We start from the raw sequence: 23,179 nt of genomic DNA, 5'->3' as shown, positions 1-23,179 counted from the left end.
TTCTTTGTTTTATTTTCATATCATCAGCAGCATCTGGCATAGTGGAGTGTTGTTCATTGTTATAACTGTTGCCAATCTCTACGACAGGAATTGTTCTTAGATTTCAATCCGTAATATTGGCTATATAATAAACCTTTTCCAAGTGTTGTCCCACAAGAATAAATGAATAAACAGCCTCAAGAAAAGATAATTATATTATTCAAAAGTAATTGAATAAATAAATTTTCAACCAAACGAATCTATCAAAGCATAACTAGACATTCATAGCAATTATTATTGACTCACACAATTGGTTAATGTGTTTTTAAGTTTTGAAAATGTAATAGTTTTTAATCTACTGATTCAAATATTAGTTTGTCTATTTTACCTGGGCAATATGCTTCACCTAAAATCAGGGTGTAAACTTGTTATCTGCAAAGGGGTAGTGATACAATCTTGTCTGCTTTCATCAGAATTACAAACAGAGATTAAGTATACAAAAAAATAAGTTGAGTCAAAATACGTTGATTAATTAACACCAGGATTGTATAAAATTCTGAGACCTAAACATTACACTCTCGTGATTTTATATTACGCCATAGCATAAGATTTTACATATCTGCATTTTATATTGTAACGCAAGTATTTTAATCATAAAACTGAAAAACGACCAAGAATATAAATGTTTTACCTTTCCGAATTGAAAATGGTTAAGGGTAATCGAAGAGGGGTTAACAGTTCAATTTTTAAAAAGTTAAAAAGTACTCGTCTGATACATTGTGATACACTTATCTTTATTCAATTTAGACATTTAACTTTCCAGATATCTTATTTGGTTAGAATCACCCAATTACATGCTAGCAATTATATCTAAAGCAGGAATGTTGAAAATCCAGATAAGTTTTAGATGCATATATTTTTTTAATTGATGCGAAAAGAGAATTCATTAGTACCATATGGTAACTGCTGAAAATAATATTAAATAAATGTGATAAATGGTGTTTTCTTTTTAAAGAACAATGCTTAATACATTATACACGTTCTAGTTATGTTAAAATACAGATAAGTACGTCTACTTGTATTTTAGATTGAGTGTGTTATAAAACTTGATGTTTAGCAGGGACATTGTGTCGCTGGATTGTTTTATTTAAAATGTATCAGAGGGAAATAAATAATTGTAAAAAAAAGCTATTTTAGTAATAATGATAAATCAATATTATGACCAAGTACAAAATTCAAAACGGAAAGTCCCTAATCAAATGGCAAAATCAAAAGCACAAACACATAAAACGAATGGACAATAACTGTCATATTCCTGACTTGGTACAGGCATTTTCTTATGTAGAAAATGGTGGATTGAACCTGGTTTTATGTCGCTTAACCTCTCACTTGTATGACAGTCGCATCAAATTACATTATATTGACAACGATGCGTGAATAAAACAAACAGACATAATAGGTAAAAATGTCAAAATAGGGGTACATCAGTCACCACCGTGCCACAATCTTAATAACAACAAAAACAAACAAATAAGCACAAAAAAGCATATTTTACATTTAACAACCTCGTTCATTGCTTACTTATTTTTGTATTTTATTTATGTATGCCAAATAAACCCATATAGGATCTAGGGATTTTAAGCACTGGGACCGAATCATAATTTTAACATTAACTCTTGCGTAAAATCGCGTGTTTGACGTCAGAATGTAAAGTCACACAGGTAGAGATATACAATAATTTTGTCGTTCAAAGTATGCAAAAATTATAATAGAACAATAACATAATGGCGGGATGTTTAAAGTACAGAGACACGTCATATATATGTATCAAAGAAACATAAAAAGTCACACGGACAAAGCACACAAGTAAAAATGAAAAATAATACAAACAGCACAATGACGGGATGCATAAATACAGAGCCACGTCAAATGTATATCACCAAAAACAGACCGAATAGTAAAAGTAATATTAATAAAGACAAATAAGGGAACACTTTAACACATTATTAAGATGATAAACAGCGTCAGTACGCAGAATCTATACTTCAAGACCATCATGTATTATTTGTGAAGTTGATACGGAATATTTATCAACAAGGTCTTGGTACCTTCCGATGAACTTTTTTAGAAAAAGGACGAGACGTTCTTTGACATACCCCTGGTTCATCAACTTTTTGCTCAGACACTGGTAACGTTTTTCAAAGTCTGAGTATAAGCTGCAAACTCTTGCATAGCGAATAAGTTGGGAAATGTATATCCCATATGCAGGTGAATTTGGTATATTGCCACTAAGGTGGAGGAAATTGATGATTTTAAAATTAGAATCGTCTCGTTTGTCATAGATTCTGGTACTGAGATGACTGTGTATGTCAAATTCGAGGTATAAGTCTAAAAATGAGGCGGAGGAAGCCGTATCTGTTGTTTCTTTACTTTCTAGTTCTGGGGCATATATTAATGGAACCCAATCAGAAAATGTCGGATTGTTAATGGAACGAACATCATCAATATATCAGAAAGTGAAATTAAATAATCTGGCTTCTTTGATCTTCTTGTTTATGACAAGTGTCTGAAGGAACTCCGATTCATATGAAAATAAGAAGAGGTCGGCAAGGAGAGGCGCACAGTTCGTTCCCATAGGAATGCCGACAATTTGTTGAAAACGTCTATCTCCAAATTCAACAAAAATGTTGTCGATAAGAAACTCCAGCATACTGATCACTTGTTCCTCTGTGTAACATGTCTTACCCTTTTGTTCGCTATTAACAAAATATGCCTCATGGTATCCCAAAGTAATACATTTATAGCGTATGCTACCATTTTTATGTTGAATGGCATTGTGAATTATTTCTTTTATGCGATTTTTTAATTTCACATGGGGAATGGTGGTATACAGGGTTGAAAAATCAAAAGTTTTGATAGAACTAATTTCAGAAAAAGACCGAGATTTAAAATTATCCAGAAGTTCTTTAGAATTTTTAAGAATCCACATATGGTTAATACCACTACGCGAGTAAACAGTTTCACAGTATTTTTGAAGACCCTCTTTCACTGCGGACAATCTGTATCATCTCTTCCCGTGGGATTCGTGATTTTGATATAATGACTTGTCCCATAATTTGTCAACAAAATATTAGACCTAAAATTATACTTGTACAAAACTAATTTTATTGATAAAGTTTTAAATACAAATTGATTTCATTAAAAGAACATCCCACACCAATCACGTTTACAAAGAACTCTTGATTAACAATCGAAGGTTAGTTTACGGCTTGTGAGTCATTGATTCATGAACGTGTTAATCCGTGTACATACACCGTTACAAATGTATTTAATCAGTGACGTGGGGTTTACTTTGTTCTTGTTCAGAAATGAGAGTTGTGACGGGGATGTGTCAAAGGTAAATTAAGGTAGATCATAAGTATATATTTTTTTAGACAGAATTTTCTTATACTTTGCCAAAATGAAGATGTTACTATGCTTTTTTAAAAAATATAATAAAAAGTATGGGTCACCGTGCTATTTTCCGAGCTATGAGTCGTTAAAAATTGCCTAAATTTGGTTAAATTGTTCATGAAAAAACACATTTGTGTGCATAAAAAGAAATCTATGAGATAGAATTTTGAAATAAATTGTGAGAAGAAATTGATTTTAAAAACACAAAATTTGAAATTTGTTTAAATATTTTGTATACAACAATAAATCACCTAGTTTTATTTATATTAATAAACAGTGTAACAAATAAATTGCAAATTTGCAGAATTCAGCAAATAACTAGACCAATTTTGTACTGCGATTGTACAATCCAAGATGGCGGTATACCATGAAACAACCTTAAGTTAGGGGAAATGTCTCAGGATTTATGAAAGCCCAACGAGTATCCGAGAACTAAAATCGTACCCGTTGCTATTCCTACTTATAACATAAAAGTAAAATTTTGAAAGTGAGGAGAAAACATCCATACAGCTTTTCAGATAGCTTTGCTATTTAAAAGCAGATTAAAAAAAACTTTTTATCACTAATTGGAAGCAATCAAACCAAAAAAAAAATGTTTTGTTGAAAATATAAAATTATTCACATTATATCGAAACATCTGATTAAAATGTTCAATCTTTCTTGTGGTTTAAATGCTTATTTTATTCTTAGTTTAAAATGCTTTAATATGGCCTTAATAGGAGTTGCAATACATCCTCCTAGTGGATGGGTCGCAATTGCCATTCCTATACACCCTTCTAGTTGGTTGGTCGCAGATGCCATTACTGTACCTACTTGATTTGGATCTTTAACATAAATACACGTTCCTGAATCACCCTGCTCAAAAGGTATTTTTGGTATATAAATTTGATTATAAACTCTTCGCGAGGTTCTCCTTGCAGCCATATTTTGGGCGGTTCTTCTAAGGAATATCCGTTGCATGTGCACATCTCCCGTTACAGCTGAAAATGAACTTTGGGTTCTTGCGAATATCGCTGCATCAATATCTACATCACGGAGACTTTGACTTGTTTCAAAAATATGCTTTATCACATCGACAACAATCGATTTAATACCAGAGGAAATATTGTCGCGACAATGTCTCCCAATAGTATCGGCGTCTAGTTCTTGCAGTGATATTTGTATAGGTAATAACTTAAGAGATTGAATAGCATACTTAACATTGTCTGTAATTTCATCTATAACGACTTTACTGTAGGTCTCCTCGATATTTTCTAAATCAATAGACGCATCATTTATCTTAGACCATTTTTTCGTTATATTAATCTGTGAATAACCTGACACAGCACCCACAGAGACAGTTTGTAGTATCGAATTTGATGATAACTTCGGGTCGTTGTAATCAACACAGCTATCATTCAGATACATTGACTTCATTCCTGCCGAATTAAACATATTAAAAACGTATATATATATTTTTGATCGAAACTCGCGTTTCTAGAATAACCTTCTTTATTATATTAAAATAAGTTCAATTGCCTAAATTATAAAGTGTCAGGCTTTTAAAATTATAAGCCTGGTACAAGTATCTTAGCTTATTTTTCACAACCACTGTGGAGCTGCCGCTGATGGTTGACGTTTTGTTCCAGATGGAATCGACAGTCCAGTTTTCAATGCTCTTGTATGGACATGTTATTTCATTTTCTTGCGCATGTCACCGAATTTTTATTATCAATTACTTACCCGACAGGTGTCACTATTGGATAAATTTTACTTCAGGGGCTCCTGAGATCACTCCTTCTTTTGTTTAAGATTAATACGTTTTGTTTTATGTACGTTTTCATTGTAGTATGTTCCCGTGTTTTAGTTTTAAATGTTGGTGTTGTTTCTATTTGTAACAGATTTTTTTTATCCTTTGTTTTCATATACAAAGTTTATATTGGGCGAGGTTTGGAGTTAAAACTTTACCTGTGGCGTTTGTCTTGTATTTGTGTGATGTAATAGGGTTAGACAAGGCACACTTGCCAATTTGCATGAATATGATGCATAATCAGCTGGTACGAATTATCACCGTATTTGAACAGGAGTAAAACGGCGGATGTCACTAGTGTCTAGTTCTCTGAGTTTTCCCCAGCTTAAGGACTTATGATTTTTGAATGCCCCTTGCTACTTATTCACTTATTCTTTAGAAGGTTTATTCCTCGAGACTTTATCTTTATTCTTAAATTGCAATTTCATACACGTCACATTCCGGAAAATCACCTCTGATTAATAATTTACATGTTAATTTGAGACGTTGTATTTCATATTTATGCCTTTACTAATAGTTTTGATATCCGGGACCATCACTTAATGTAAAATACACTACATGATGAAAAGCAGGACATCCTTACCGACACACCTCAAGACTCGTGATATCATTAGTTTTGGATTATGTAGCTAATGGTTTTCGTTTTTAAGTGGTTGTCCTTTTTCCATTGCATAATATGCCTTTACATATAGACTATCTATATTAAATAATGAACAAACATACCTATGCTACTGAAGGGAAAATTTACGTCAGTTGATGAAACATAGTCCGATGCTTCAATAGTTATTCCTTCTTTTAACTCAATAAGTGCCGCATCAATGCTTATTTCCTTTTCATTGTCAACTTCAAATGCCATCTCTCTTATTTTACCACAAAGTATGGATGAATTTTCTCTATAACATTTCACCCATACTGTCTGTTCGTCATCAAGTGATAGGTTGTCCGAAGCAAGTTCATCTGCATTTAAAAACACATGAAGGCAAGTAAGAAAAGCTGTATCTCCTCGAACTTTAACAAACCCGCCTAGGGTTCCCCTCTTATAGCCATCTGTTCCAATCTGATCCCCCACCTTCAAATGTGACACGAAACGTGGACTACCATCCAATATATCTGTCTGCATTCCAAATACAGTTCTTGGGAAATGATTTTCACCAATTGGTATAAATCCTTTTTTCTTACAGTACAGTTGTATACATGGTTGTTTGATTATCATGTGGTTATTCGTTCGAAATCCGGTAGATTTAAATGGCGACTTGCAAATTAATGATAGATTTGTATGCTCATCAAAAAGGTGTTTGGAGTCCATACCTGATATTGATATCTTATTTGGAAAATTACAGGTAATTTTGCTGCTGAGATTTTGTAGATGTTCATGTACTTTAGAGCATTCACCATTATTGATATTATCTTTTAAAATATACTTAACTTCAATTTCCGAAAAGCCGTTTGGTAATTCAGGGCATAACTTATCCACTTCTACAATGATTGCAACTGTTTGACAACAAAACAGTACTTGTTTTTTATCTAGACATTTGCACTGAAAAGCAGGCCAGATGTCAATAACATTTTCTAGAAAATTACTACGGAGACTTAGAAAAAACTTCCTTGTGATGAACCAAGCTATCGATTTGGCAGTATCTTTGTCTTGGTTAGTCATTGCACGTGACAACCCATCCATCAAATAAAGGTGACACTCTTGCCATACGCGTGTTTCCACCTCAGATATTGCAGTCAATAAAAATTGACATAAAATTGAGGATCTATTCTCAACCACAGGAAGAAAAATATCAGTCCAAAATTGAGTAGAAAGTGTTTGTCGCCTAACGTGATGTAAGGTTAGCATTAGTGTCTCAAAATCTGACATCTTCCTCTTCCTATTGATAAACGTTTCTAAAGGTATGGCTGGAATAAAATGATATGAAAGGGTATTTATTGTTAAATATAGGACACAGTTTAACTTCAAATTTCAAATTAATTTTTGATGCATTCCGACTGTTCTTTGGTTCTTTTATCATTAACATTCACCCCACATCTACAATATTTAGATAAAAAAAGAAATAAATTTGCAACTGTCTTCGAACGTAATAAATGCCTTTTTATATCTTTAGTTTTATGCGTGGTAAACAAAATTTGTATTTACCGTCACGGTAACGTATTTTTTTTTAATAGGAGAACAGAATTTTCATTTTCTGAAAATAAGGTTTTTTTCTTCCTTTTGTATAACTGCAATATATTAATAGGAAATAATAGATTATAACTTGGTGTAATTGTAACATTATATCAGCTTTTTTTTAATTTCGGAATGTTTTGTTAGCAATGCTCATCGATTCGTAATTTGACCTTTCGACTTTTTTTATGCGAGCATCACTATTGGGTCTTTTATAGACGAAACGGGCGTCTGGCTTATAAAAGAATAAGCTTGGTATTATTGATAAGTTTTTTTTTCCAACTTCAATCTTGATTTAATCTTTCAACTAATTTCATTTGAGGGTCATAGAGATGTATTATGTAGACAAAACGCATATCTTAATACACAAATAAACGCTTGATATCTGCAAAGATTTTTTCAGTCGCATCGGAAAAATGAGAAGGTTCACAGGGGGGGTCAATATTTGCCCAATAATTTAGTGAAAATTAAATTGAGTAATAATAATAAACATCTGATGATAAAATATCATATAAAATCTGACAAATAAAACATCAACAAGTTCTGACTCGTAAGAACACTAACTATGTCCTTATGGCTTCATCATTGTGCGTCCTTATGACGAAAATCATAATTTGGACAAACTTCTTGGCTACATTTTAATAGTTTTTGCTTCAAATCACATTGCCCACTTGCATGGACCACCACGATTATTTGTTGGGACGTGTATTGGATCTATATACATCTTTGTATAATTAATTTGTTCTGGTAGAAAGATGTGGCCAATGTTTTTCAGAAGGAAATACATCTAACAAATGCTTAAAAACATACAATTTGGATTAAATCCTTGAACATATCATACTTTTGAAGCATTCAATATGGATAAATGAATAGCGGACATAAAAATTTATCTGATATCAAAACTTGCATATTTAAAATCTTAATTATAGGTTTGTTAACGATATCGATATTACACAATGCAAAGCTTGATGGCAAAATTAGGGCCTTCGTGGTCTTACTCCTTTGAATAAGAACAAGAATCATTAATTTTGTCTAACTCACAGACAAGTTAAGCTGTTATCTTCAAATATAATTAATAACCTCTGCAACAATCATTCATTGTTTATATAGATACTATTATTTCATGTGTATTGAAATTGTTCGCTGTTTTATACATCTTAGTTTATATGGCTTACCTGTACATGTCATTATTGAAGTATGCAATCTCTTGTCTACGTTGCAATTCAGAACAAAACCATTACAATTTAGAAAGATATCAAAACCTGTCAAAATAATAAAATGCAATGAGATGAAATCTTTCACTTTTCGCCGTTAGATTTGATTGTTGATCGTAAGATTTGAGGACAATTAAGAAGGGATCATATTGGATGACTATACATGCCAATTTCAAATCAGGTGATGATTTTGGATGACATGATTTCTCTTTGATTTCTAAATCATTCTCCCCCGAAAATATTTATAAACACAATTTGATCAGGAACAAAATCAGGGATCAAAATCGGCGTTATAATGGTTAAGTGTTTCATTAACTTTCGTATAATATCAAACATTTCAAACATGGAAGTAAACAGATAATGTTTTGCTCGTGTTTACAATCAGTTCATTTAAAAATCGGAACCACGACAAGAAGTTATATACTAGTAGTTAGAACATTGAATTTACGGTTTATATTCGAGGAAAGTGTTTTACAGTTTACCAAACAGTGGTTTTGGTAGTCACGGACAATACATTACCGACCCTTTCGTAGTTTTTATTGAATGCTAAAATGTCACCGGAGATTAGTCCTTATTGGCTGCCTAAAGATCTACAAACAGAGCGACACACAAATTTTATGGAGCAAAGTGAAACCCTAACCCTTCAACACATTAAATAACAAAATAATTGGTCCAAATTTCTACGTTTTTGTGATATAACCTACTGCAGTATTGTCTTTTTGGAGGTATGTTCTATTACTTCATTATCACGACCTTTTTTGAAATGTTCGTGTCATACCATTTCCACATTGTTAACTGATTTATCAACCGATGATTCGAACAGAGGTCACTTTAGACATTTGTTTAGCAGTGAAAAAATTTTCCTGTCGCAGTCTATAAGCCTTACCTCGATCAAATATGTATATGGTCAAAATACTTATTAAACACCTACTCTTGTCTACGTTGTCAGATTTATATTTTTATTGTTTACCTCCTACTTTTAATTTTTTTTCAAATTATGCTCTCCAAATGATAAAACAATTTTAGTTGTTGAAATATATAATCGACACATGCAAAGACCACATGCAATTGCTATATATCTTATGTATATTTCTAAGTGGTCTCTCTTACTTGTCTAGTAAGGGGAAGACAAAATAGGGAATACCACTTCTTTAAGGTAAAAAATCAATAGCTAAGGCCAAATCCACAGTGTTTTGCTCGAATTGGACGTAGTGTGACTTCATCCGGGGCTTCAACATGCATCGTCAATTGTATACATATCAATAACTTTCATATTATAATAACAGTAAATTTGCAACCAAACCGGGGGAAAAATAGAAATAAAAGTTGATTTTTGCTTCGCTGATTGTACTTCAATATATCTTTAATTACGCGCTCTTATGATGCAAACGATTTCTATAAGCTCATAAGCTCTACTTACTCCTACAAATATACTATTGATTGACTTCATAAATACACAGGCAAAAAACGATGTACATCGATATATTTTATTTCAACTCTATGCCAAACTGACGAGTTCTAGAATTCATTGAACATTCAAAACAGTAATGATTTATTGAATGCGTTAGTATAAATTTTAATTTTAAGATTAGAAAGGAACCAAGGGTCCTGCCTCCTCAGAAAAGGGTGACCTTAAATGATTCAATCTATTTTGTAAATGATCCTTATGGTAAAAAAAAACTTTCAAAGTCTTCATTCATCACTTCATTTTATTTTTCTGACAAAATTTAAAACCAGAAAACACCAAAGTAATAAATGTGCTACTCGGAGACCTTTAATAGTTTTAAACATTTTGTTTAGCTCCCTGTTGGTCATTAAGCTCCTGGGGTATTTATACATCACATCAGCTTATCAAAGTTTGTATTAGTTTTGGATTTCAAATATTTCACCCTCTAATACCACTGAAGAGACATTCATTTTCGAAATGCCCATCTGGTGCAGTAAAATTGGTACTGTTAATATTATTGCTTTCATTTCGAACGCTCCTAATAGGTAAAATATGAACGCACCAAATTTATAAAGTATTATTTCCCAAATTGTATTTTATATTTTTGACTAATAATTTTTAATATTTGTGCTTACCACTTACCCGTTAGTGAGGTTATATATTTTCGTAGTACGATATGAAAGACGATGTAGGTGTATAGTTTATGTTATGTTTGAAGGATAAGTTGTCATGTTTGCGACCGAGATATTTGTTTTTCAACATTTTGTTAGTGGCGATATGAAAATATTGTGTTCAAAATTGTGTATTTACTTTATTCATATCAGTTTACATCTTTTATACATATACATAAAATAAACATAAAAAAACGTTTTAAGACATTTGCAAAGGATGATACAACGTACCAATGCTATACATAAAGATAACAATACAAGTTATATTACCTTTATATTGTTCCATCGGTTTGTTAATCCTATTGTCTATTCTTTTGTCCATTATAAGATCAATCCAGAAAAATTTGATGAAATCTACATTTAAATGTATAGAGACATATATAGCATAAACAAAAATCACGCAGAATTTAATGGTGATATATTTTAGCACAGATATGCATGTTGAAAGAAAAATTAAAATATTAGTTTTACATAAAAGAAACCATTTGAAAATTCTTTCATTGACCGTACATCTTTATAATAACAGTTAAAGGGGCATTAGCTACGAGATATAAAAGAAATTAAAATATGATTGTTTTGTTCAATCATTAATGAAAGTGAAATAGTGAAATAATAAATCGCTTTTAGTAGCCAGTTTAGTTCAATTTTGTCACAATAAGCTAAGAAACATAGCTGATGAATTATTCACTTGCAATTGAATAAATCGACTTTATTGAATCCGTATTCATGTGACCTTCAATTTAACCCCTTAATTAGAGATGGATTACGCGTTAATTAGCCGTGTTCAGTTATTAAAAGGAAAAGAATGTCAACATTCAAAGAGAAACAAGGGTAAACCATTTGATTTACTTATCCGATCCACAAAAACTCATTCTTATACAGGTAAAAACGATGATTAACATATATTTTTAACCTATACTATGAAATCAAACAGACCTAGAAAAATCAAATTGCACAAGTTCGCTATCTCTTTATATTTATATATATGTTTATATCGGGTTATATGACCATCGGCAGTCTTCGGAGGTCACCTCTATAATAAATTAATGGGGTCTAGAGTAAAATACACACAAAATGCTGATGCATATTATTGAGTCATTGCATTGTACGTTGTTTATTTTAGACTATTTATAATTTGGATGTATGTTTTTGTATGTTATAAATCAAATATGAGAATTTGAGTCAAATCGGTGAACATGAATTTTACAGCTAATGCCCCTTTAAACAACTGTTCTTTTTTCGTATAATTTACTAATTTTAATTTTTTTTTTCTTTATTGAATGCTAACGATTTATCAACGTAATTTGATAGTATATAATCACTATCTGATAAATAATACCTGATTTAACCAGAGTTGATGACTCTGGAAGAAGTTTATGGCTGTCCTCTATCCAACATAAAATGTTACCCATTGCATTGCTTTTTGAAGATTGAAATATAAGCACTGGAGAGGTTGGAGATGTTTGTTCCAAGTGCATAACTTCAAGTGCTCTGGATGATGTTGCATCTTCGAAAACAATTGGTTCCAAAGGCTGAAGACATTGTTATTCATTATAAATACATTTACATATATATATAAATAAATATATACATGTAATTAGAAAAATATACCAGTTTCTTCTCTCAAAAAGAAACTTATTTCGGTTAAAAAAAGTCTTCTTAGCTATAGATAAAATGAACAATTGAGACAATACATACGTGCAATATAGCTAATTAATAAAATGAGTTATTGCTCACATTCTATTAATGAGTACTTACAATTCATGTGACCGAATGAATTTAGCATAAAGAATACTACCAAGAGTAGAAGGTCTGCTTTATATTCTGGCCTGTTTATCGATATTGGCATAGATGAACGACTTTAGACAAGAATGCATGACAAACATGATGATTTCAACTTTCACATTGTTAACTTCACATTTTTCAAAAAAAAAACATACCCTAAATTAAATCGTATGGCGTTTACATAGCTCAGTTCATATGTTACGCTCTTGCATGTTTACACTATACGGACTTCATTAACCGGGGTGTGGTGCTCCTTACACACAAACTGTTCTAACAGAGTTATGAGGACGAACAACTGAAATGGACACTTCATAACTTTTACGGTCACCATCAAGAATTTGGCTGACCGATACAATGTGTCAGTGTCTCAACTCACTAAAGACATGCTTTCGAGATTTTATATCTTTTGGTACAAGTATAGTCTCCTGATTTGTAATTTTGCCGATTGTGTCATATTCCCGAGTGTGGTATTTTACAAACTGTAAATTCGAATGGTGAGTAATGCATGGATAGCAGGAGACGCTTACCCTGTCGACTCACCAGGTGTCGCTCATTTTGAAGTTAATGTTACTGTTTTTTACCTTGATTTTCCGCTTTATTCTCGATTTACGAGATTTTAACATATGTTAACTACTGTCGCCTTAACTTATATTTGAATTATCCGTGAGTAAGCTATTAAATGATAAATATGTAACATGAAATGTCGGAATAGTTCTAGATTTTTTTTAATTTTAAATGTGGTATGATTGAAAATGAGACAAATATCCACCAGAGTTAAAAAGACGAAAATAAAAGAATTTTAGGTCACCGTACCACCTTCAACAATGAGAAAACCTAAAAAAATAGTCAGGTATAAAAGGTCTCGACATGAAACATGTCAAACGAGAAAACCAACGGCCGTATTTATACAATACAATTGATGAAATACAAATATGACAGACATGAACCAACAACAACCACTGAATAACAGTCTCCTGACTTCGGACAGGCACATACAGAACGTGGCGGGGTTAAACATTTTTATGATAGCGCAACCCTCCCCTAACCTGGGACTGTGGTGTTACAGCAGATCATAAGAGCAAACTGTAAAAATCAGATGCAAATCGCTTAACGCAATAAAAAAAGCACAAATAATCCAACTAACATAAAATACTAAAGACTAAAAGCAGCGATATAATAGTACTCGTAGTTACTGAAAGCTAGTTCAAAGCCAATTTCAACTAATAAATAAATCATGTTTTTTCCAGACTAAAGTATCCATCAGACTTTTTCTTCGTATTGAGATTATGTACCACTAATAGTAAAATTATTATCTGTGACTGAAAAGTATCAGATTTTTTTATGATCAAATATAAGGTTACGTGACAGGATTATTTCTTCATTACAATTTAAATATTTCTAGACAATTTATAGCTTATTTTTCGAATATCAATCGATGCTACACCAAGTATTGGAAATTCGAAGCTACAAAATAGGACGCTTCAGTAAAAGAAAAAGGCGGAGGATAACAAAGGGACATGAATAGCTCTTAAGTCCACGAAACTACGAACAGGTCCATATATAACTACAAAACTAAAGACTAACAGAATGAACCAGAAACTGGGGTAATATGAGGTGCTCCTGAAGGGTAATAAACATCTGTTAATTTGACTTATTTAAGACCTTTTGGAAATGTTCCTTTGTTGACATTTTACATCGTATATTCCTTACACTTGCTCTGGGCGTAGTTCATTAGGAACATAATATGTCTTACGCAATGGAAAAAGTAACCATTGGTTGTCTCATATTAATGATTTGATATCACTTGGGTTGCAGTTCAACTTTGCCGAAACCTCTTAAGAAATTGAATAATTACCTTTCTACATGCTATCTTTAAAAGTTTTCTACTAACTTTTGCTTCCAGGTTTACTTGAATTTCTGTCTCCGATGCTTAAGGGAAAAAAATACATTTGTTCCAAAATACCAATATATATGCATTGTGTATCTACGTTCATTTAATTATTCGTATTTCAAAAAAAAAATCATAGCTATTCTATATTATTCCTTAATTAAAAAAAAAACATTTTATTTTTTTCAGCATTTTAGTTTCTTCCAGTGTTTTTACAAAGTAATATTAGACAATTACAATACAAATGTAAAACGTAAAAAAAATGCAATTGATTGTTTTATAAGCTCTTTTTGTATTACAGTAAAAACTTGACATCAACATAAACCAAAATGTGTTTGCTTACAAAAACTATTTGCAATAAACAGAATTTTTAACATAAAAAAACGGTGACTATATAGTCAGCCCTACCCCATGCATCTAATGTTCTGTGAAATTCAAAGACAATTATATTTTATATTTTATATTTTATATTTGTATAAAAGATATACTATTCCTGCTCTTGAACAAACCACAAATGTACATATATCAGACATGCTTTTTTATCTTACTTTATTTTTGTTTTGTGCAAATCGTAATTTTTTGGTATTTCTGATCCGGAATTTTATCTTATTCTGCATAGTACAGACCGTGTAGTTAGTTGTACTTATAAAACCGACAAAAGGATCGGATACTTCTTGCGCCATCTTAGACAATCAAAGTTAAAAGTTGTAAAACAAATTTGGATGAAATTTCTGCAGTACATAAACTTACAAAGAAGATTTCTAACTGTCTGTACGGAAATCTGTGTATATGTCAATTCATTTCATAAACCTCCACTATTATTAATATATCAATGGTTTAGATAGGAGGTCGAAGGAATTATTGTAATAATTGGTTGTAAACAAACAGAAATCTCTAGTTTTAATTGAACTTAATTCCATAGAACAGTTACTGAATAAGATATATTTGATACATAAACAATGTATATAGATTACGATAATAGTTTTGGTAACTTTAAACTCTTTCTGTAAGGATCAACTTATTAAGCGATACCTATTTAAAAACTACAGTTATTGATAGAATAATAAGGATATTACATGATAACTATATGGTTCGTTCCTTTTTACCTTGAGAACGTTTCAACTTGTTATAATCAGTATGACTGTTATGTACATATCTAAATACCCTGATTGTTTTGTCATGGGAAAATCAGTATTCTTTTTAAAATACTTCTAATGGCTAAGATAAATTAATTCGATGTTGTATGTATCATGCAAATATGCATTTTTGTATTCTTTTGTGTTAGTTGTGCAAGGCTTAAGTTGTACAGGTATATTTAACCGGAAAAGATTATAATAATTAACCTTTTTTACTTCGATTATTTCTTTACGATTTTTTTTTTTTTTTTTGACTCTTTAGTTCCTTTGTAAATAATACATGTCTGTTATTGATGGTAATGATGAAATGGGGCATAGATACAAACTTTCGGAAGGATATTTATTCAAATCACTCCACGTGCATATCATTTAAATTTTCATACAAGAATTACTGTCCAACAGATATATGGGACTTCGTAAAGAGTGCATACTTTCGCTTGACGAGAAAATATTTTTTTTTTACCTTACCTTGTGAAAATATGCTTTCAAAAATGCCAACAATCATGAATTGGAGCCACACGATCAATCCAACAAAGAACGCTAACCAGCTTGTTTTAAATGATAATTAGATGTTATGACAATTCTCCGGGTTATAAAATACCCCAAACTACGTATCCCTTCGGAACACATAATAACAGATGTGGACAACAGACATGGAACATATCGTAACTGACCTTTTCTTTTCTGGATTTTCAAGAACCTGATCTTCGATAGAAATAAATCGAAAAAGACGCGGTTTATGCGTCAATCTTGATAAACTGATATAAAATGATTTTGTGTCAATCATTTTTTTGTTTGAATATCTTCAAAAGAAATGAAAGGCAGTCTTTCCTTTTTTAATCAGTTTCATTCATTGTTAAATGTCATCTGATCAGATTATAATAATACATCTTTTTCCAATTACATTCCAGACGAGGAATGATAATGTCAGAATATTTAAATGTTAGAGGCTGTACCCTCATTTGCAATAGATTATGGAATCACATGAGGAATTTTTAAACAGAAATGAGTTAATCAGATGATATTAATGATTACTGTTGTAGGTAAGTAAATGAAATCCCTTAAAATATGTTCCTAGTTCTTTGGTACTAATGAAATTTTGTTTTATATCACACTTAAATATTTTTTTTTTTAAAGAAGCTTCTTTTTCAATAATATTTTTCTTATCGCCAACATTGATCCTGACACAACACTCTTTAATTTATGATTGAGATATATGTATCATTCTTATGATCATTGTTTACAGGACACCTTAACAACGCAAATCTCAGAGATTATGGCATTTCTGAGGACAAGTAATATAATATCATCTACCTACAATCAGCAACTGTGTGTCTTTGAGATACAAATGTTAAAACGAGGAATGAATACCATTTACCAGTCATTAGTATATTTCCTTATAAATGAATTGTGCTGTAGTATTCGATTTAGCAAAAGCTATTAAAAACAAAATATACACAAACGAAAGTGTTATTCTACTCAACTCTTTAACTTGAAGTTTCTCATCATGGGAAAACAGAAGGTTGTTCTACCTTAAAAATTTTCCTTTTGAGAGACCATAAAAACAACCACTAATATCATTATTAGTTGCAATTGTATTTCAACGCAATGAAAAGATATTTTATTCTTTTATTTTCAGCAGTTGACAGGTAAAGAATAGTTTAAATATTTTGAAGTCCATGGTTCAATTTCGTAACATTATACAACCATGTATACAAATATTGTGTTATCTCTTGTCTTTTTGAAAATATTATATAGCAAATTGGTTTTCAAGGACGAATTTGTAACATATGAAGATGATGTAATCGCTTAATCTGTACTTCAACTATTTAAAATGGTTTGCATTTCATTATCGTAAAGGGAATCTTTTTATTACCAAAGAATCAACAGTTTTGGGGCATTTATATGGTATGGTTGTCTACCATTCCTGGGTCAGTCCCACATATGGTTGGGGTTCGGCCCCCAAGGTATCCCCAGCTCAGTAGTCAGCACTTTTGTGTTAAAACTAAATATCATTGATATGTTCATTTTCTGTAAATTTACTGTTTTTAAGATCATGAATTATTCGAAGCACTTAGATCTTTCTATAACAGGCATAAAAGGCCTTAGCGTATTTAGGACAACTTTCTGGAATTTTCGGTTATTAATGCTCACCAACTCCCGATTTGATAAAGCCTGTTTGATTCGAGCTTTTTGTAAAAGAAACTAGCGTCTTGCGTCTTAAATTGTAAGCCTAGTATTTTTGCTTACAATTATTTTTTTCAAAAACCTACTGACTTTAAAACAAATATAAGTGTAAGCAATTTTTACCTACCTATTATCGTTTCGTCTACATCTGAAAAGGAAGTCTCTGTTGTAGCTGGATGTATATCTTTTAGGTTTGCAGTCTAAAAAACATAATCAAAAGAGCAAATATATCCCATCGAACATGAAATGAATAAACCAATATTTAGAAATTTACAATGATGGACAGTTTAAAACAAATGTTTGCGACAAAAATGATCACCTTTATAATAGCGAACTTTCCCTTTCCTTGTAGCAACATCACAATAACGCCTGAATAAGGAGTATATATCTCCCAGCTGATACGATATTCAGATCTTGTCTTTGCTACCATGATAAAGGTTGATGATTACAAGTAAGTTATTGAACCAAGGTTCCAAGAACTAAAGTTGAAATAATCCCTTCGAAAATGGACTCATTCAAGAGTTGGTTGACCGTTATAGAATAACAGTGTCACAAATGAATACGAATATTTACCATTTGTCGAAACAATAACCAATTTTTCCTTTCCCCAATTGTGACATAACCGAATGAGTCTTATCATAAAATGTGTATTTTCCATGAGCAACACGAAGGGTTTCACATGTGGAGAAGAATCTGTATATCCTTTCGTATAACCTGACACCAGCCCCGGATTTATTGGGGTTCGTTTTGTTCAGTTTCAGTTTAATATTGTTCAACCTATTTTTTGGGTTTTTGCAATGGTGTTGTCGGTTGCTCTATGGGTTAAAACTGTTTGTATTGTCTCTTTGTACATTTGGCTTCTTTTGCAAAGCAGAATACGTTTCATGATATCTTTGAAAGAGAATCAGTCTTCCATTTAGCCTTTATTCACTAATTTATATATAAAAAATATTCAAAAATTTCCAAAAAGTAATTTAAACATTTTATTTGTCCGCTTTTGACGTTTGAGAATGAATCCTCTTCATAAATATTCCTCAACTAAACATTGGCATTCATTGTTTCTCACACTGAAACAGTCACATGTTCAAACTTTGCAGACCCGTATTAAAGACGCGTAAGTTATTCAGATTTATTTTGCAGTAAGATCATAACGAGTTCCATCGATGAAGTGGTCCTTAACAAATCAAAGTTTAAGTGACACATGTGACATTTCTAACATGTCCTCGAATATTTTGATCTGCATTGGAATTATATATGTGATGTTACTAATTGATTAATGGCTTTACTAACTGATAGGTAGGATCATCACACAAACTGTATTTCACTAATCTTTTATGGTGTTGAACAAAGAGTTAACAAACAACTCAGAGAAATTCTTATTCTAAAATCACTTCTAGTATTCAAGTAGTCTAGTATAAGCAGTGTCGATAGTTTGGAAAGAAATCTAGATAGAACCTTTTTTAATGTTTGTCGCCAATTAAACAAATGAATATTTGCTGCGTCCGAAGCGCTTTTTGTGAAGAGCTATATGATCAAAAGATGTACGACTTAACTTGAGCATCAACCATCCGTCCAAAAGACGCTATGCATGGGGTCTGCCATGATTCTAATTATGCATTTGTTTATTAAACATTTTATTTGGGCTTTATTCTCTCTAAGTTAAACTTAGCCCAGTTGGAATGGTACATTAAGTCACCTTTAGGGTAGAAAACCTCAAATTTACGAACAATTCCACATTTGAAAGCATTTTCTTACAGAACATGTTTGTATAAATGTTTTTTTTTAATACACCATGATTATAGCAAATAGATATGCAATTATTAATTGACCTTTTGTTAAATTTTGTTACCTTGTTCATGAATCCTGTTTTTAACATTTGTCTCTTACGGTTATATTTTATTAGGCTTTTATTAAACTCAAATCCCCCAAATTTATCCTGTATAACTACAGCGAGAACTATAAGGCAAGTAATCATTTCGATGCAGTAAACGCATGTTACTCCGATCATGAAAAGTGACATTTTCCAATCTGATAAATATAAACAATAACATAATAATAATGTGTTGTAAAGCATTTCTAGAAATCTGTATAGAATGCTGATGTGTCTAAAACGGTTCCAATATTTGTAAATATTTGCATTGTTGATCTTACTAAACGTTCTATAGAACATAAACCGCACGCACGTGGAGAATAATATGAAGTACAGCAAAGTAAGACAAAGAAACACAAATTCGCCATCGTTTTCTTTGTTCCCATCTTTGACAAAAATACCGAATAAAGTTCCATATCCAAGCATGTTAAGAAAACATCCAATTAGCAACCGCAATGTTATAACTTGAACGACCAATTGACTTCTGGTATATTCTAGAGGATCACACAAAGTATGTGTTGCCATGTATAGAACGAATGTGGTAAAGAAATCCAGGAAAAAAAATTCGAACACCATTTTTCAAGCTTCACTCTTTTGTAAAATCATTAACGGAATATTATTTAACAAAATATAAATAAGTTGACATTGAAATCACATTATTTCAACAATTTGAATAATACATTTAAAATACAATCCATAGATTAAAACCATTGTCCCGTGACTAAATCATGACCAATTTTGCACTTCATATTCTTCTGCCTTTACCTGTCAAAATTGTATTTAATTCTTTAAGTTAAACAAAATGTCGTTTCTAAACTGGGATATATCTTGTATGATTCTTCGTAAGTTATTCCGTTCTAATGTTATCTACTATATTATTCGGATATCAATAGGAGAATTATTCAATGTTATTTGGTTTTTGACCATTTGTGCAACAAACAGAGAGTCATATAAAAATGGAGTAAATTACTACACATTCATATCAATATTAGCGTACATAATAATTTTTCATTTTATATCTTCAATTACCGGGAGGATGTCACCATATAATTCGAAAAAGTTTTTTCTGGTGTATAAAATGGCGGATTGTTTGTATGACATTTTACTTTTGATTTACAGTTACTATCTATTAGGGCTGACAACTTCCATCGCTGCCTTAGTAATAACTGCATTATTATGTACAGACATTTTCTTTAACTGTGTTAGTTTTTGTGTGTTATGTGTAGTGATAAAATCGCATAAACGCTCGCAAAATATTTCACAATGACACCCTAGAATCAATAACAATTTGCATTAGGAATTATTGTACTGATGTTACCAAATTAAGCAGATAGTTTTAAATGTTCTTTTTCAGAATGATTTGACAGGAACAATAAGATCTTTATTTAGTATGTAATACAATAGTGATGAAACAATCTACAGATTCTGATTTAATATCGACTTGTTTCCTCGACTGCCTTGGGAGACCATTTTATTTCATAATTTCGTCTAATAATGGATAATGCACGAATTGGGGTTAAAAAGATTCTAGAATGATCCAGACTATCTGTTTTATACATTGCCAAATATTGCATATGTTGATGTTTAAATATTTTGATATTTAACTATATCCTCCGAAAAGACGCACAATAAAGGTATTTTACTTGTATATGTTTCGGTATTATAAATCAAAACAGACATATCAAATATAGTGAGAGTATCTAGTGTTGATCTATTCAGTGGACTCAACGAAAAAATTATGGGCAGCGCACCTCTTCTATGCAAATCATTGTTAACGAAGTCCGTATAGAGTTAACATGTACAATCATAAGGTACTAATCGACATGTGTGGATGATTCAACATTGTATTCATATTATTTATCAAAAAACTATCATACAAATGGTATGACAGAAGGGCTGAATACTAAGATACTGATATCCCCGGGGACGAAAATTCTAACGGCCGTGGACTCGACCAAGTGGTTGCAAAATCTCATGAAAGATAACTTATTAAAAGTTGGTACGCCAGACTTTCGTTTTGTCTTCATAAGACCAATCCGCTGATGCAGACATGATAGCATTACGTTCTAATATTATCAGCTTAACTTCTGTCTAGCAGTCGTGAAAAGTGAGAAAAACGATGGTCTTCAATACCCAAAGTTATTTTGTGATTAGACGCTAAAAGTCATAAAGATATTTTCTGTCAAAAAAATTGTCTCGTTCGAATGTGATTAATACCAAACACTGAACATGCGTAATGATCACTTTATAATCATATGTTTTTATACAATCGATACATTATATTATACAATTGTGAAGTAACTATTGATCATTAAGACAACATACACATATAATATAGAAATACGAAGAATTTGCAATGCGATTGTCCTTGTCGTTTTAACAAACATCTTAATTCACTTAAAAACAAGTTATCAGTTATACCACAAATCGTTTCATGCAATTTCGATAGCAAAAGGCTATATTCTGTTTTTCATTTCAGACCGTTCGCCTTATCGATCAATTATGCATCTTTTTATCATAATTAAGTTGAAGGATTTTGAGATAATGTTACAAAAAACTAAAATATTACAGTATTGTTTAATTAGCATAAACATCAACATAAATCCATCTGCTGTAAATGTTGGTAATTTAAATTGAATGGTGCTTTTATAATTTTATTCGATTGTAAACTGGGGTTGGCCAAGGCACATTGTATATGACGCGCGGATCCATTCTATTACTAGCGCACGATCAACGTTTTCACAACCCAATATAATTATAAAAAGAAGCATTCAATTTTTATAATTACACTGTATGCTACAACCTATTCGTTTGGTTTCCTCTGCATTATTGTGGCGTTGCACACAAAGCACGTGCTGTCATGAATGTTGCATTTTATTGGGAAAGAAAATCTAAATTTTGGAATGTCTCTTTCTTGTTTCAAATGGGTAAGCGGATCCTGCTCCACTCGTGGCACGCATCGTGTTACTCATTAATGTAGATATACAATGATAAGTGGAGTTCAGTTTTGTCACAATCGAGGAAAAGGGGACGGTTTTATATTTCCGTTTCCATATTTGTCCATCAAATCATGAAAGCATCCATAAATATTTCGAAAGAATGATTTCAAGTGTCAATTTTACCATTTTGGAATCTTTGATCCTTCTAAGCGGTAACCCTCGATGTAGGAAAGACTGATAGGATACGCAAATACTTGAATATTGTATCAATTTTGGCGAAATCAAATTTGCATATAAAAGCGCAATTTTAATATAAAAAAGAAGATGTGATGTGATTGCCAATGAGACAACTATTCACAAGAGACCAATTGACACAGAAATTAACAACTATAGGTCATCACACGGCCTTCAACAATGAGCAAAGCCCATACCACACAGTCAGTTATAAAAGGCCCCAAAATGACAAATGTAAACCAATTCAAACGAGAAAACTAACGGCCTAATTTATGTACAAAAAATGAAAGAAAAACAAATATGAAACACCGCAACAAACGACAACCACTGAATTACAGGCTCCTGACTTGGGACAGGCAGATACATACAGAATGTCTTCTACACAGATATAGAAAGTTCACAATGTTCACCTCCGTTGTC

General features: G+C 31.7%; 1 protein-coding gene and 2 long non-coding RNA genes across 3 annotated transcripts; 1 reads left to right on the top strand and 2 right to left on the bottom strand.

The window, feature by feature from the left end:
• Positions 1-5,918: 5,918 nt before the first annotated feature.
• LOC127721088 (uncharacterized) lies at positions 5,919-12,890 on the bottom strand. Its single transcript, XM_052227771.1, has 5 exons — positions 12,882-12,890; positions 12,060-12,252; positions 10,991-11,074; positions 8,564-8,650; positions 5,919-7,123 (listed from the first exon to the last, which is right to left on the bottom strand). Exons 1-5 carry the CDS (start codon positions 12,888-12,890, stop codon positions 5,919-5,921), a joined length of 1,578 nt encoding a protein of 525 aa, XP_052083731.1.
• Positions 12,891-14,366: 1,476 nt separating this feature from the next.
• LOC127721875 (uncharacterized) lies at positions 14,367-20,235 on the bottom strand. Its single transcript, XR_007991502.1, has 3 exons — positions 19,566-20,235; positions 17,844-17,916; positions 14,367-14,434 (listed from the first exon to the last, which is right to left on the bottom strand). It is a non-coding gene; the product is annotated as an uncharacterized LOC127721875 (long non-coding RNA).
• Positions 20,236-20,344: 109 nt separating this feature from the next.
• Positions 20,345-21,883, top strand: LOC127721874 (uncharacterized). Its single transcript, XR_007991501.1, has 2 exons — positions 20,345-20,428; positions 20,941-21,883. It is a non-coding gene; the product is annotated as an uncharacterized LOC127721874 (long non-coding RNA).
• The last annotated feature ends 1,296 nt before the right edge of the window (positions 21,884-23,179 follow it).

This window comes from Mytilus californianus, unplaced genomic scaffold, assembly GCF_021869535.1.
Source record: "Mytilus californianus isolate M0D057914Y unplaced genomic scaffold, xbMytCali1.0.p SCAF_12, whole genome shotgun sequence".
Classification (NCBI taxonomy): Eukaryota; Metazoa; Mollusca; class Bivalvia; order Mytilida; family Mytilidae; genus Mytilus; species Mytilus californianus.
This window is presented reverse-complemented; position numbering and strand designations above follow the sequence as displayed.

Excerpts from the sequence above, each read along its gene's own strand:
- LOC127721088 (XM_052227771.1), bottom strand. Across the intron at positions 11,075-12,059 it reads ATCAACTCTGGTTAAATCAG|ATTTCATCAAATTTTTCTGG; the intron begins GTATTATTTATC and ends ATTTAAATGTAG. Across the intron at positions 7,124-8,563 it reads TTCAATAATGACATGTACAG|CCATACCTTTAGAAACGTTT; the intron begins GTAAGCCATATA and ends ATTTTATTCCAG.